At 43.3% G+C, this 14,393-nt stretch overlaps 1 protein-coding gene across 1 annotated transcript; it reads left to right on the forward strand.

Moving 5' to 3' along the window:
* The first annotated feature begins 8,079 nt into the window (after nucleotides 1-8,079).
* On the forward strand, nucleotides 8,080-10,709 carry ap5s1 (adaptor related protein complex 5 subunit sigma 1). Its single transcript, XM_063045130.1, has 2 exons — nucleotides 8,080-8,311; nucleotides 9,128-10,709. The coding sequence occupies exons 1-2, from the start codon at nucleotides 8,100-8,102 to the stop codon at nucleotides 9,552-9,554; spliced, it is 639 nt and encodes a 212-aa protein (XP_062901200.1). The 5' UTR covers nucleotides 8,080-8,099; the 3' UTR covers nucleotides 9,555-10,709.
* Nucleotides 10,710-14,393: the final 3,684 nt, after the last annotated feature.

The following is a 14,393-nucleotide window of genomic DNA, read 5'->3' on the forward strand; positions in this document are numbered from 1 at the left end:
TTCCATCTGCCAGGCCTTGGCCCACTCACTTAACCTATCTATATCCCGCTGCAGACTCTCTACATCCTCTGTACAATTTGCTTTTCCACTCAGTTTAGTGTCATCTGCAAATTTTGCTATGCTACACTCAGTCCCCTCTTCCAAATCATCAATGTAAATGGTAAACAGCTGCTGGCCCAGAACCGACTCCTGCATCACCCTACTCACCACCGACTGCCAAGCAGGGAAATACCCATTTATACCAACTCTCGGCCTTCTATTGGTTAACCAATCCACTATCCATGCCAATACACTTCCTCCGACTCCATGTATCGTAACTAATTTATAAGTGTCTTGTACGGCACCTTATCGAACGCCTTCTGGAAATCCAAGTACCTGTTCCCCCTCTATCCACTGCACTCATGTCCTCAAAGAACTCCTGTAAGTTTGTCAAACAGGACCTGCCCTTTCTGAATCCATGCTGTGTCTAATGGAACCACCCCTTTCTAAATGTTTCACTCTTTCTTCCTTAATGACAGCCTCAAGCATTTTCCTGACTACAGATGTTAAGCTAACTGGCCTGTAGTTGCACATCTTTTGCCTACATCCTTTTTTAAAAAGTGGTGTGACATTTGCTGTCTTCCAATCCGCCGGGACCTGCCCAGACTCTGGAGAATTTTGGTAAATGATTACCGATGCATCTACTATAACCTCCGCCAATTCCCTCAGCACCCTGGGATGCATCCCATCAGGACCAGGAGACTTATCTCCCTTCAGGCCCTCTAGTTTGCTCATCACTATCTCTTTAGTGACAGTGATTTTATCGAGGTCCTCACCTCCCATTTCATCCATAACATCATTCTTTGGCATATTAGATGTGTCCTCCATCGTGAAGACCAACACAAAATAGTCGTTCAATGCCTCAGCCATTTCCTTATCAGCCAATATCAATTTCCCCTTCTCATCTTCCAAGGGACCTATGTTGACTTTAACCACCCTCTTCTGCTTTATATATTTATAAAAACTTCTGCTACCTGTTTTTATATTCTGCTAATTTACTTTCATACTCTATCTTCCCTTTCCTTATTTCTTGTTTAGTTGTTCTTTGTTGCTTTTTAAAGTTTTCCCAATCCTCCAGTCTCCCATTACTCTTTGTGACTTTGTACACATGAGTTTTTAATTTGATACTATCATTTATTTTCTTAGTTATCCAAGGCTGGCTCTCCCCTCACCTACTGTCTTTACTTTTGGCTGGAATATACTTTTGTTGAGCACTGAAAAATCTCTTTGAAATTATTCCACATTCCTCAACTGTCTGACCAAATCGCCTGTGCTCCCAATCCACATTAGCCAACTTCTCCCTCATCCTGTTGTAGTCTCCCTTGTTCAAGCATAATACACTAGTTTTCATCCTCCATCAGTATGCGAAATTCAATCATACTATGATCACTCTTTCCAAGAGGATCCCTGACTACAAGATCATTAATCTTACCTGTCTCATTGCACAGGACTAGATCTAAGATTGCATTTTCCCTTGTAGGTTCACTAACATGCTGCTCAAGATAGCCATCACAGATGCATTCTATGAAGTCCTCAGGACTTCCTTGACCAACCTGATTCACCCAATCTAAGTTGAACCCCTGCTTTACACCCTGGATTCCTTGAACTTGCCTTCCTAAGGTCTCACCTATTTGCCAGTGTTAGCCATAAACTCTCACTATTTCAAGAGCCATCACTTGTTGGATGACCTCACTTTAAGGACTCTTTATCTTGTTATGTTATTGATATTTATTGCTATCTATTTATTTTGCATTTGCACAGTTTATTTGCTGCACTCTAGTCGATCTTTCATTGATTCTGGTATAGTTAGTATTCTATAGATTTGCTAAGGATGCCTGCAGGAAAATGAATCACACGGTTGTATATGGTGACATGTATGTATTTTGATAATAAAATTTACTCTGAAATTTGGCTTTGCAAGAACTTGTGTGGGACCAGTAGAGATGATTGTGATCTTTAATAAATACTCTTCAGTTGTATTCACAAGGAGAAGGACATTGGGCGGTATGGTAGTGTAGCAGTTAGTGTGATGTAATTACAGCGCTAGCTATCCAGATTCAATTCCACCACCACCTGAAAGGAGTTTATACATTCTCCCACGACCATGATGGTTTTTTTCTGGTCCACATTTCAAAGATGTATGGGCTAATAATTAGTCACGTGGAAGTAATTGGATGGACACAAATGCTTGTTAGGCTACAAGGGCTTGTTACCATGCTGCATCCCGAAATAAATTAATAAGTAAAAATTAGTCTTGAAGATTTCAGGGAAGGTGACAGTGAAATTCCAGTATTTGTTATTTAAAAAGGATTAGATAAAGGATTAGATATTGTAGTGGTTTTAGAGCAGATTAATCCTTGGAGCCTGGTAAGATGAATCCCAGGCAGTTTGAGACATAATGGAAGAGATTGCTACGGCTCTGATAAAGATTTTTAAATCTCCATTGGCTCCCTGTGAGGTGCCAGATGACAGGAGGAGAGCAAATGCAATGCCTTTACTCAGTAAAGACAACAGGGTTAAGTCAGATAATTAGAGACCAGGGACTCTAATATCAATGGTAGAGAAATTATTGCAAAATAAGAATGAGGGGTAGGATAAAATTCACATTTAGAAAGGCAAAATTTAACCATAGAATGAAAGTATGAGAAACTGGTCCAAAAGGTTAGAGCCTCTGGGATTCAAGAAAAATATAGGAAGTAGGATACAGAGTTAGCGTGATAATAGGCAGACAGTTTAATTTTGTGCTTGGAAGCCTGTGAATAGCATGTACTAATTTCAACAACTGGATTAAGGGAAACACAAATCTCCAGAAATGTGTAATTGGCAAAATGACCAAGGCAAGGGTCAGCATTAGAGTGAGGAAAGCAAATTCTAATAGAGTCCTACAAACAGATCATGCTCTTCTCCTAATCAGTACGTTGTTTTGTCAAAGGGCCCGAGTAGAAGACAAGGAAGTAGGAGCAGCAGTGTAGGTTGCCTAGTTCCTCAAGTTTGCTCCAGCATTCAGTATGATCATGGAAAACCTAAACCAGTTTTCAACTCTTCCTCCGTGCCAGATCACTGTGGCTCTCAATTCCCAGATTTATCAACTCCGACATTAATTACATCCAATAATTTTACCCCACTGCTCTCCAAGGAGAAGTATTCCAGAGAATCACTACCTTGTGAGAATTCCCACTTGCCTCATTTTCAATGATTTGTCCCCTTAACTTGAAACTATGTTGCTTGTTTGAGAATCTCCCACTTGTGAAATTATCTTAATATCTCACCCCACAACCTTATTCTGGCTTTATTCCCCCTTCCTTTCCAGTCCTGGTGATGTACCCCACCCATTTCTCCGTGGATGCTGTCTGACCTGCTGTGTTTCTCTAGTATTTTGTGTGTGTTGCTTTGGATTTCCAGCATCTACAGAATCTCTTGTGCTCTCAGTATCTCTGTTTTATGCTTCCTTAGGACCCTATAAGTTCCAATAAGACCACTTACTTTCCTAAATTCCAAAAACTACAGACCCAACCTGTTAAGCCTCTCTTTGTAGATGAGACGTTCCATCCCAGGAATTAGCTTGTTGAATCTCTTTTGGACTAACTTTGTGCTGCTATATCCTTTCTCTGGTAGGGAGACAAAAACTGGTTCCTTAAAGTTATTATAGCTGGGGTGGTAATGGGGACAAGCTCCTACTACCTATTAAATGCTCCCAATGGCGTGCATCTCAAATAGCCTCTGAGAACCATCTCCCGGGCTTCACAAGTCACAGTCATAGTCATACTTTATTGATCCCGGGGGAAATTGGTTTTTGTTACAGTTGCATCATAAATAATAAATAGTAAAATAGTAATAGAACCATAATAGCTAAATAGTAATATGTAAATTATGCCAGTAAATATGAAATAAGTCCAGGACCAGCCTATTGGCTCAGGGTGTCAGACCCTCCAAGGGAGGAGTTGTAAAGTTTGATGGCCACAGGCAGGAATGACTTCCTATAACGCTCTGTGCTGCATCTCGGTGGAATGAGTCTCTGGCTGAATGCACTCCTGTGCCCACCCAGTACATTATGTAGTGGATGGGAGACATTGACCAAGATGGCATGCAACTTAGACAACATCCTCTTTTCAGACACCACCGTGAGAGAGTCCAGTTCCATCACAACACCACTGGCCTTACAGATGAGTTTGTTGATTCTGTTGGTGTCTGCTACCCTCAGCCTGCTGCCCCAGCACACAACAGCAAACATGATAGCACTGGCCACCACAGACTCGTAGAACATCCTCAGCATCGCCTGGCAGATGTTAAAGGACCTCAGTCTCCTCAGGAAATAGAGACGGCTCTGACCCTTCTTGTAGACAGCCTCAATGTTCTTGAACCAGTCCAGTTTATTGTCAATTCGTATCCCCAGGTATTTGTAATGTCCACACTGACCCCCTGGATGGAAACAGGGGTCACCGGTACCTTAGCTCTCCTCAGGTCTACCACCAACTCCTTAGTGCCTTAGTTACTAAACCTGGCAGAACCATTTTTACTGTCAGGAAAATGGACATGGTTGGGTTACCAGCACCTTAAAACCAGGCACTTCGGGCAGACGGAGCTCATCAGCCATGGCAGCTCATCGAGGAGAAGGAAAACTCTGATCTCAAAACTCTTGCTGCCTTGCAGCTGTACCCACTCATGGGGAAGGCATCGGGAGTAAACCTCGAGGGGAAAAATCTGGAGCTGGAGTCCCTAAGACAGTTCTACATTGAGTTCAATGCAGACTGGCAACTCCTGTGACATTTCTGGTACCAAGCTGTATTGGTCTCTGCTGTTCCTTTGGGTTCATCAGATGTGTGGAGAGGGGGAGTTTGCTACATGGGCAAGGTGGATTGCCCCATTACCACCCCCAGCTATAACAACTTGAAGGAACCAGTTCTTGTCTTCTTACCAGAGAAATTATAGAGCAGCACAGAGTTTGTCCAAAAGAGATTCAGCAAGCTAATTCCTGGGATGAAACGTCTGGTCTATACAGAGAGGTTTAACCACTTGGGACTGTAGTTTTTGCAATTTAGAAAAATGGCAATCTTATTGGAACTTTTTGGATCCTAGGAGGCATAAAACAGAGGAGATGTTGAGAACACAAGAGATTCTGCAAATCCAGATCAACACACACAAAGTGCTGGAGGAACTCAGCAGGTCAGGCGGTATTCGTGGAGACATGGAGACTACAGGTTTCCATTACCGTACTGGCCAGATTTGCTTACCTAGACAGCTTGGATGCAACATCTATGGTCGACTGTGACTGACGGAGGTCTCACTCACTCACTCAGATACAGACTGTGAGAGGGTATTCCAGATATGCCCTTATGACCAACATCCCCATACCATTGTAACAGAACTTCACTTTGTAAAACTCCAAACCCTTTGCAACAAGAACTCTAACCAATTCCCTCAATCCGGGCATTTGGAGGCACAAGGGACTGCAGATGCTGGAACTGGTAGCAACAAACAAGAAGCTGGAGGAACCCGATGAGTGACATGGCATCTGTGGAAGGAAACTGCCAGTTGGTGTTTTGGTTCAAGATTCCTCATCTGAGTATTTGTATCTATTGGCCCATGTTACTGTCCGTATGAGGGTCTGTAAGGATGTCTGCATCATCAGTGTCACTTGCTGCTCCACAGACTGTATTCTACTCCAGTTTGTCACCTCCATAAGGCCTGCCCTGAAGGGGACTGAAATAGAATTGCCTTCAGAAAGGGGTCAGTGCACATGCTCCTGTCTACGTCAAGTTGGTCTGAGTTCCTGGTTGGACCGGAAAATGCTACTCACAACCATGTTGATGTCACAACAAAGAGAATCTCCAACACCTCTACTTCCTCAAGAGGCTAAAAATGTTGACACGTCCGGCTTGTCTCTTGCTATTTTTTTTTTTACTGATGCACCATAGAAAGCTTTTTTCTGGATATATAATGGTTTGGTGCGGCAACTGCTCTGTACGTGACTACTAAAGACAGCAGCGAGTCAGCACAGAGACCAGCCTTCTCTCTACAGGCTGTCTATATTTCTCCTTGCCTCAGTAAAGCAGCCAGCATAATCAAGGACCACCCATCCTTCTCCCCTCTCCCACTGGGCAGAAGATACAAAAGCTTGAAAGCAAGTACCACCAGGCTCAAGAACAAAACCAGAATCAGGTTTAGATCACTGACACATGTCGTGAAAATTGGTGTTTTGTGATGCAGTACATAAAGCAACTACAAGAATAAATAAGAAATATATACAAATGTTATTTTTATAAATTTCAGTGGAATAGAAGACAGCTGTTTCCCCACTCCTGAACATACCACTTGTATGATAAGATGGATTTTTGGCCTTACAATCTACCTCATTATGATCTTGCACTTTATCATTTATCTGTACTGCACTCTGTTGTTAGCTTTCACATTGATTCTGCTTGGTTATTGTTTTACCCTATTCTATCTCCTCCATCCTGATCAAAAAGGCACAACAGCGCCTTTATTTCCTGCGGAGCATGAAGAAAGCTCACCTCTGTCCCAGGATACTGACGGACTTTTGCCGCTGTACCATTGAGAGCATACTCACCAACTGCATCTCAGTGTGGTATGGCAATCGTCCCGTATCGGACCGCAAAGTACTCCAGCGTGTGGTGAAAACTGCCCAGCGGATTATCGGCACCCAATTACCCACCATTGAGAACATCTACCATAAACGCTGCCTGGGCAGGGCAAAAAGCATTATCAAGGATGCATCTCACCCTAACCATGGAGTTTTTACTCTCCTCCCATCCGGTAGGCGCTACAGGAGCCTCTGCTCCCGCACCAGTAGGCACAGGAAGAGCTTCTTCCCTGAGGCTGTGACCCTGCTGAACCTCACATCACAGCGCTAAGCAGTATTGTACCCGTATTGTACTGTCTCAGTACTTTTATATTTGTGTGCTGTAGCACTTTTTTTATTCGCAGTTATTTTGTAAATAACACTATTCTTTGCATTTCTGGTCAGATGCTAAATGCATTTCATCAGCTTTGTATCTGTACTCGGCACTATGACAATAAAGTTGAATCTAATCTAATCTACCCCAAAGTACTGTGTAATGATTTGGTCTGTATGAACAATACACAAGGCAAGTTTTTCACTATATGTTCATACATATGACAGTACCATTACTAAGAAGGTAATGGAGAGGACACTTTTGGGAAGGTACAAAACAACTCAATTCTGTCTGATGTGGAGGCCCTGAGAATGCAGCCTGGACAGAAATCTATCCAGCACCACCTGTCCAACCTATCCACCTGTACATCCCCTACAGTATGGGAGCAGAAGCAAGTCATCCTTAGCACATAAGTAAAGAAAAAGAAAGTGAAAAGTAACACACACAAAATGCTGGAGGAACCAGGTAGTTCAGTCTGGTGTCCTGATGAAGAATGTCCACGATTATTTCCCTCCATAGATGGTGCCTGGCCTGCTGAGCTCCTCCAGCATTTTGTGTGTGTTGCTTGGATTACCAGCAGCTGCAGGTTTTCTCCTGTTTGTGACTACATTTCCTGGAAGTCTGGCGTTAAGATAAGAACAGATATCCTTCTGAAAAATCACTAGTTTAAAATTTGATACTTACTTCACTTAAAAAAATCAAAACAGACAACAAAAAAATTTGATATTGAATCTGTAAAGCAGCACTCCAAAAACTGCCTAACCATAGGTACATGCTGTACGCCCATATGGCTGAAGTGGGGATCGAACCCTCAAAGCAAAGGTGGGTGGTGACGACCCCCCCCCACAAGTGTCTTCAACGCCAGGAGGAGCCGCACCCGCGCAGCACTCTGGGTAATGTAGTCCTGAATGCAAGAGATTCTGCAGATGCTGTAAATTTTGAGCATCACACAGAAAATTCTGGAGGGCCCCATTAGTCAGGCAGTGTCTATGGACGGGAATAAACAGTCCTGGTGAAAGGATCTCTACCAGCTTGTTTTTTCACTCCACCATAGATTCTGTCTGACCTGCTGAGTTCCTTCGGCGCTCTCACTGACGTCACCCCCCCTGTTCTCGCGAGAGGCGATACCCACCTACTGCGGTTGCCATGGTGCGGGGCTTCGTGCTGCTAACGCTCGGCCGCGGACGGACCCGGCTGCTCTACTCGCGGCTGTTCGGGCCCAAGGGACCGCCTGTCGAGCTCCCGGTTCCAGCCTCCAGTCGGGAAGCCGAGCTCGGGGCTCCAGTTTCCGACCAGGCCAGTCATGGCCTGCAGCGTGATAGGCTACGGGCGAAGGAACAGCTGATGGCCGTCGCCAGGTCAGGGACAGGCAGGGGTCGACGGGTGATTAGCGGAGGCGGGTGGGGGGTGCGGTGGAGAAGCGGGGTGGTGCAGGGGTGGGTCTGTGATGGTGGTGGTGGTTACGGCGTGAGGTAGAAGAAGGCGTTGGATTGGATGGAGGTGGGTGAGGGTGTTGGGATGGGTGAAGGGATTGGGGTGGGTGGAGGCGTTGGGAGAGATGGGTGATGAGGATTGCGGTGGGTGGAGGAGGTTGGGAGTGCGGACTAGTGAAGTGAGGCGAGCTGGTGGGGTTGGGGAGAGCTTGAGTACTTGGAGCAAGGTTTGAGGAGGGATTGAGGGGTGCCAATAGTGGACAAGTGGCAGAGTTCCGAGACAGTGACAGAGCTGCTTTGTAAAACAGAGAGGCACAAGTGGAGGAGAATGGTGGTGGAGAGTGATGATAGCAGAGGTGAGTGACAAGTGGCATGATACAGGGGATGAGTAATATTTGGGGTGAATATCTGAAGTGTTGGTAGACTGAGGGGGTAGGAGGGTCAGGACTGAGCGGTAAGGAGCAGGTGTAGCAGAGCAAGGGCTGGGGTCGACTACAGTTTGAGTTCTGGAGGAATGGATTGGGGGGACGAGGCAGAGGTGGGAGGAGGCAAAGATACAATGAGTGTGAACATTTGAGAAGTTAGGGAAAGGGACTACTAGTCCAGAATTTGAGGAAGAAGTGATATGAGCAGGCATCAATCAGAATGTGGCGCTTGACCTCCATAGCTGCAGGTACATGGGCCAGTGAAACTTAGACTGTGTATGCAGTAGAATAAAGTCACTGTGCCTTTTGATTTCAGGCAAGTGTCTTCCTCCTGTATTTTGGCTCGGCAGGTGGCAGATAAACCACTCCCTGACTCGGGGGCTGCACTGGGTGAGGAATCCATTGGGTTCCAGGAGCCGGATTTGGGTGTGTTCCGGCTCCCTGCTGGCGATATCTTCGCTGAAGAAACAACAGTTGTATGGATAGGAGTCCACCTCCTGGGCTTTGCCCTAATCTGTGATACCTACGAGAACCTTATGTTAGCGGAGAACACCCTGCGCCTGTTGGTTAGGTACTTTAAAGAGCATTTGAGACTGTTCAACCACAGTAATGACATTGTGCTGAAGACAGATCGAATTGAGGCAATCCTCAACACATTTCTACCTCATGGTCAACTGATGTTTCTTAACTGTTGCTTTATTCAGAGTTTGGAGAAGGAGCTCAATGCTTCCATGTTGAAGTAAGACTTAAGCAGAAGTCACTTAAGATGCTCAGCAGCAGCTCAGAGAGAACCAGTGTTCAAAGTTATGCCTACATTCATTCTGAACCTGAAAAAGATATATGGCCCAGGGCAACACATCTGATTCCAACCACATCCTGTTCCAGTTCAATAATTGCACATTCTAACTGCAATCATCGTGTCGTGATAGGGGCCCTATCTAGAGCACAAAAACATTCTGGTGTAGTGGTTTTGTCTGAGAGATGAAGCAGCTGATGTTTTGCCGTGGATGCTCAGTGCAACAATTCAGGCTTCTTGTCTTTTAGTTAAAATATTAGGCTGAGGTCGTATCCACTCCAGGTGAAGGACCCCAAAATAGCGACTGTCCATTTCCCTCCACATGTGCTGCCTGACTGCTGAATTCCTCCAGCATCATCTTTGCTGCTCACATCTCTCATATTCCATAAGTGTAAAACATCCCATGATATTTTAATGAAACAAAGGGGAGGGGGTGACTTTGATTTTCTCTTAATTTGAATTTGAAATTCTGATCGTCTGTTCAAATTGGCTACTGCCCTTCTTGGAGCAATGAAGACATCCTTTATTGGTTGTAAAACTTTGGGACATTCTGAGGCTGTGACTGGTGCCACAGAAATGCAAGTCTTCTCTGTTTTGTCAGTGAAAAATGCAAAAAGATGTTCATATTTTAATGGCAAATTTCATATTGTATCTGTGCAGTCAGATAACAGTAAAATAAACAACTTTGTTTATTCAATTTTGAAAGCTCATGACTATATCAATGCAAAATCAAATAAAGGAAATGGAAGAATTATGGATTATTTAATGGATGCCTTTTATAAACAAAACTTTGATTACACAGTAAGTGGTAGGGCCCTGGAGAGTGTGTGGAACAGAGAGGCCTAGGGGTACAGTTACATAGTTTCCTGAAACTGATGACATGGGTAGACAGAGTGGAGTGGTGAAGAAGGCAGTTATCAGTCAGGATATTGACTACAAGGGTTGGGATGTCATATTGCATCTGTATACAGTATGTCGTATTGGAATATTGTGTGGAGTTCTGTTGTCTGTCTATAGCAGGGGTTCCCAAACTTTTTTATGCCATGGACCAATAGGATTAAGCAAAGGGTCCGTGGGCCCCAGGTTAGGAATCCCTGGTCTATAGTAAGGATATTATTAAGCTGTAAGGATTTGAGAAAAGATTCACAAGGCTGGTACTGGGACTGAAGAGTAAGAGTTATAAGAAGAGGCTGGACAGAATTGGGACTTTTTTCTTTGGGGCACAGGAGACCTGAGGGGTGGGTGACCTTATAAAGGTATATAAAATCATTCAGGGCATAGATAAGGTGAATGGTTACTATCTTTTTTCCTGGAGTAGGGAGTCTAAAACTAGAAGGCATAGATTTAAAGTGAGAGGGGAAAGATTTAAAGGGGACCTGAAGGGAAACTTTTTCACAGAGAGTGATTGATGGGTATAGGGAACAAGCTGCCAGAGGTACTGTAGAAGTGCGCACAATTACAATGTTTAAGAAAATTTGGACAGATAGATGGATAAGAAATGTTTAGAGCAGTGCGGGTCAAATGAGCAAACGGGACAAGTTCGGGTAGACAACTTGGCTACCTTACATGAGTCGGGCCAAAGGGCTTGCTGCTGTGCTGTATAGCTCTGTGACTCTTAGTTGAAGCTTTGTATAGGTAAGAAATAGAGGCTATGACAGCACAATGGAGCAGGATAGTGTGTTCATGATGCTCTTGTACACCCTGGTCCACATTTGCCACGTCATTATGGATCTTAAACTCTTCTTCACTCCTCTTGCTGTGTGTCCTAAACGATGATGTGTTATTTCTTCACAAAATCAAATACATTTTAATTTCACTGTGCCGAGAGTAAAGAGTTACTTGGCTTTAATTCCAGCTGTTACGGATAATAAAGTAAATATTGTGTCCAAGAACTATCAGGTTTAGCACCTCAGCCCAATGTGTATTCATTCATTTTGCAGAAGACCTTTCATTTCCTCTTGCTGCATATACAATTCAGGAGGCTTAAACCACAAGGACCAATTTGGTGTAGGGAAATAAGAAATTCAGGGGATTGGGGGGTGGGGTGGTCACAGCTTGAGATGTTGGAACAAATAAAATTCGATAGAGATGGAGAGAAATTTGCTTTGACACATTTGATACCAGGAGGATGAAAATTTAGAGTCATTCATGAAATACAATGAAAGTATTGGAAATCTAGAAATCTTTTTCAAACAAAGCTGTGGCTTCCGTAGAAACTAACCACTCAGAACTGAGATCACGAGATCTGCAATTGCAATTAAGAGCAAGACTGGAAAAATTGTGGCTGAGATATTGACCAAGCACAGTGCATTTGAAGGGAGAAAAAGATTCAAGGGTTTGATGGTGATCTACCTATCCAACATCCCCTGATGAGATGTTAACCTGAAATGTTAATTCTGTTTCTAATCTGCCCCACAGATGCTGCCTCAGTTCAGGTGCACTTTCATATTTCGACTAGCGGCATTTTGACCTTGGTTAGCGGTCAGTGATTTGACAGTGGGGATTTCAGATGCTTTTTTTTACTAAGCATCCTAATCGAGTAAAATTAAAACCAGCAGGAGATACATTAAATGCTCTGCAGACCACCAACCCAAGTGGCACTGGGGAAGTTTAAATTAAATGGCCACATGATTTGAGTCTCAATGGCCTGGAAGGCATTTGGGGCTAAGCAACATACAATCTGCTGGAGGAACTTGGCTTCTGGTGGATGGGTGGGGGGTGTGGGAAGGAATTGTAAATGTTTCCAGTTGAAACCTGGCATCAGGACTAATAATGGAGTCTGAGAGGAAGAAGTTTACCCTCGTGCTGAGAGTCAACCAGGCAAAAAATAATTACAAGTTGAACCTTAAAAATTATCATCTGTTGAAACCATAGAGAGGATGTTGCCAGGGAGTGTTGCATTGAAGTTACAAAATAATTTTTTATGTTGTGCCAGGGAGTTGTGGAGGGAAACAGATCTTTTGCCTTTGAGTTATGAGGGACAGCAAGAGAAGAAAATTCCAAGAGAGTGAGTGGTAATAACATACATAATGACATGATAATTGTAGGCTAGGATGTATCATTCCAGCGATGCGCTTCAGCTATGGGCTGACTCCTGGGGAAACAGATGCAGGTTTGGCTTTTGCAGCTGTCATAACCAGCCAGTTGTTACATTGAGTCATCTACCTGCAATATTGACTTGTTTTATTTTTGAATGAATTATGAGTATTATTCTTTTGGGTGCTGGGGACAGCCTCAGAATACAAGGACATCCCTTTAGAACAGACGAGGACTTTCTTAAGTCAGAGGGTGGTGAATCTGTGAAATTCATTGCCACATTTGACTGTGGAGGCCAAGTCATTGGGTATATTTAAAGCAAAGGTTGATAGTTTCTTGATTAGTAGGGGTGTCAAAGGTTATGGGGAGAAGGTAGGAGAACGGGGTTGAGAAGGATAATAAATCTGTAATGATGAAGTGGCAGAGCAGACTTGCTGGGCTGGATGGCCTAATTCTGCTTCTATGTCTTGTGTTATGGGTCGCTAAAATGAAAATCCAACATGGGGTTCAGACCCTTTGAATGACCTCTTCCCAAAATTGTCAGCTTTGAATGTACCCAACTCTTGGAAAGCTCTGGGGTAACCAGTTCCATGTGGACTCAAATCTCTGTACACACAGTTTGACTGTTAACACAGTGTAACTCCTATTAAAATGTGTGAAATGGAACTGGTTTTGCATATGACTGGAGAAAACACACCAGCAGTCGGAGGATTGAAAGAAGTGACGCACATGAACACCAATCACAAGTGACAAAGGTCTCAGTTGTGCTGTTGGTCAAATGTTTCTCAAGAATCTTGTGATACTCCAAAGGTAGTATAGTTGGAGCAGTAGACTTATGTACTGTACATGCATTACACTGAAGCCAAGTTTGTAACTATTTTCAAAAGGAATACTAGGGGATTTATCCCTGGAAGTCCTGGTTTGAGACATCACAATACTACCTGTGGGAGCCAGTTAAGTAGAAATATACTGCTGCGTCTCCTGCATTACAACACTATCTACATTTCAGGAGGTTGATACCAAAGCAACCTGAGATATATTTTAGTTTATGAAATGTGCTATGTAACTGCAAGTTTGTCTTGGGCATATATAGTATATATTACATTGTGCAAAGAATGACAGAGCTTTTAGAAGCAGTAGCAATAAAGGTCTTCAATACAGCTACTTCAAAAGCCTTCTCATTCTTTACGTTCTGTGTCTTGGATGTACTATGGCACAAGAATCCTAAATTCTCACCGCCAACTTCCTAGGTTGGCAGAATAAACAGTGAAAGTAACTGAAGTGATGTAAGTTTAGAGACACATTTCTATTGTAACTTTTAAAAAAATCCATTAAAAGGCATTAAATGCATGGAAAATGGAGATGTTACCCCATACCAGTGACAAGTTGGTATTCAATTAAAACTGGACCACCCTCTTGAGTGAATAGATTTATATGCTGATGAGGTTATTTGGTTTGGGAGTGTGCCAATACTAATGAAAGTTGCCACCAGGGGTCAGTGTGCATCCACAAATGGCAAACGATGGAAAATTTGAAAAAATTGTTTTAATTAAAACATTCAGACCCTACTTGGTTGTAAATTCCAGTATTGAGATTGGCTATGAAACATTTAAGTTAATTAGGTTGTGGAAATATTTATGGTAAAAATGATTAAAACACACAATATTCAGCCATTAGTATTAATCTGATGATTTATTCTGGAATTCTGATTCAAACCTGATGGGATCCAGTAATGTGCATCACATTTGGT

The sequence above is a fragment of the Mobula hypostoma genome, chromosome 4, assembly GCF_963921235.1.
Source record: "Mobula hypostoma chromosome 4, sMobHyp1.1, whole genome shotgun sequence".
Taxonomy (NCBI): domain Eukaryota; kingdom Metazoa; phylum Chordata; class Chondrichthyes; order Myliobatiformes; family Myliobatidae; genus Mobula; species Mobula hypostoma.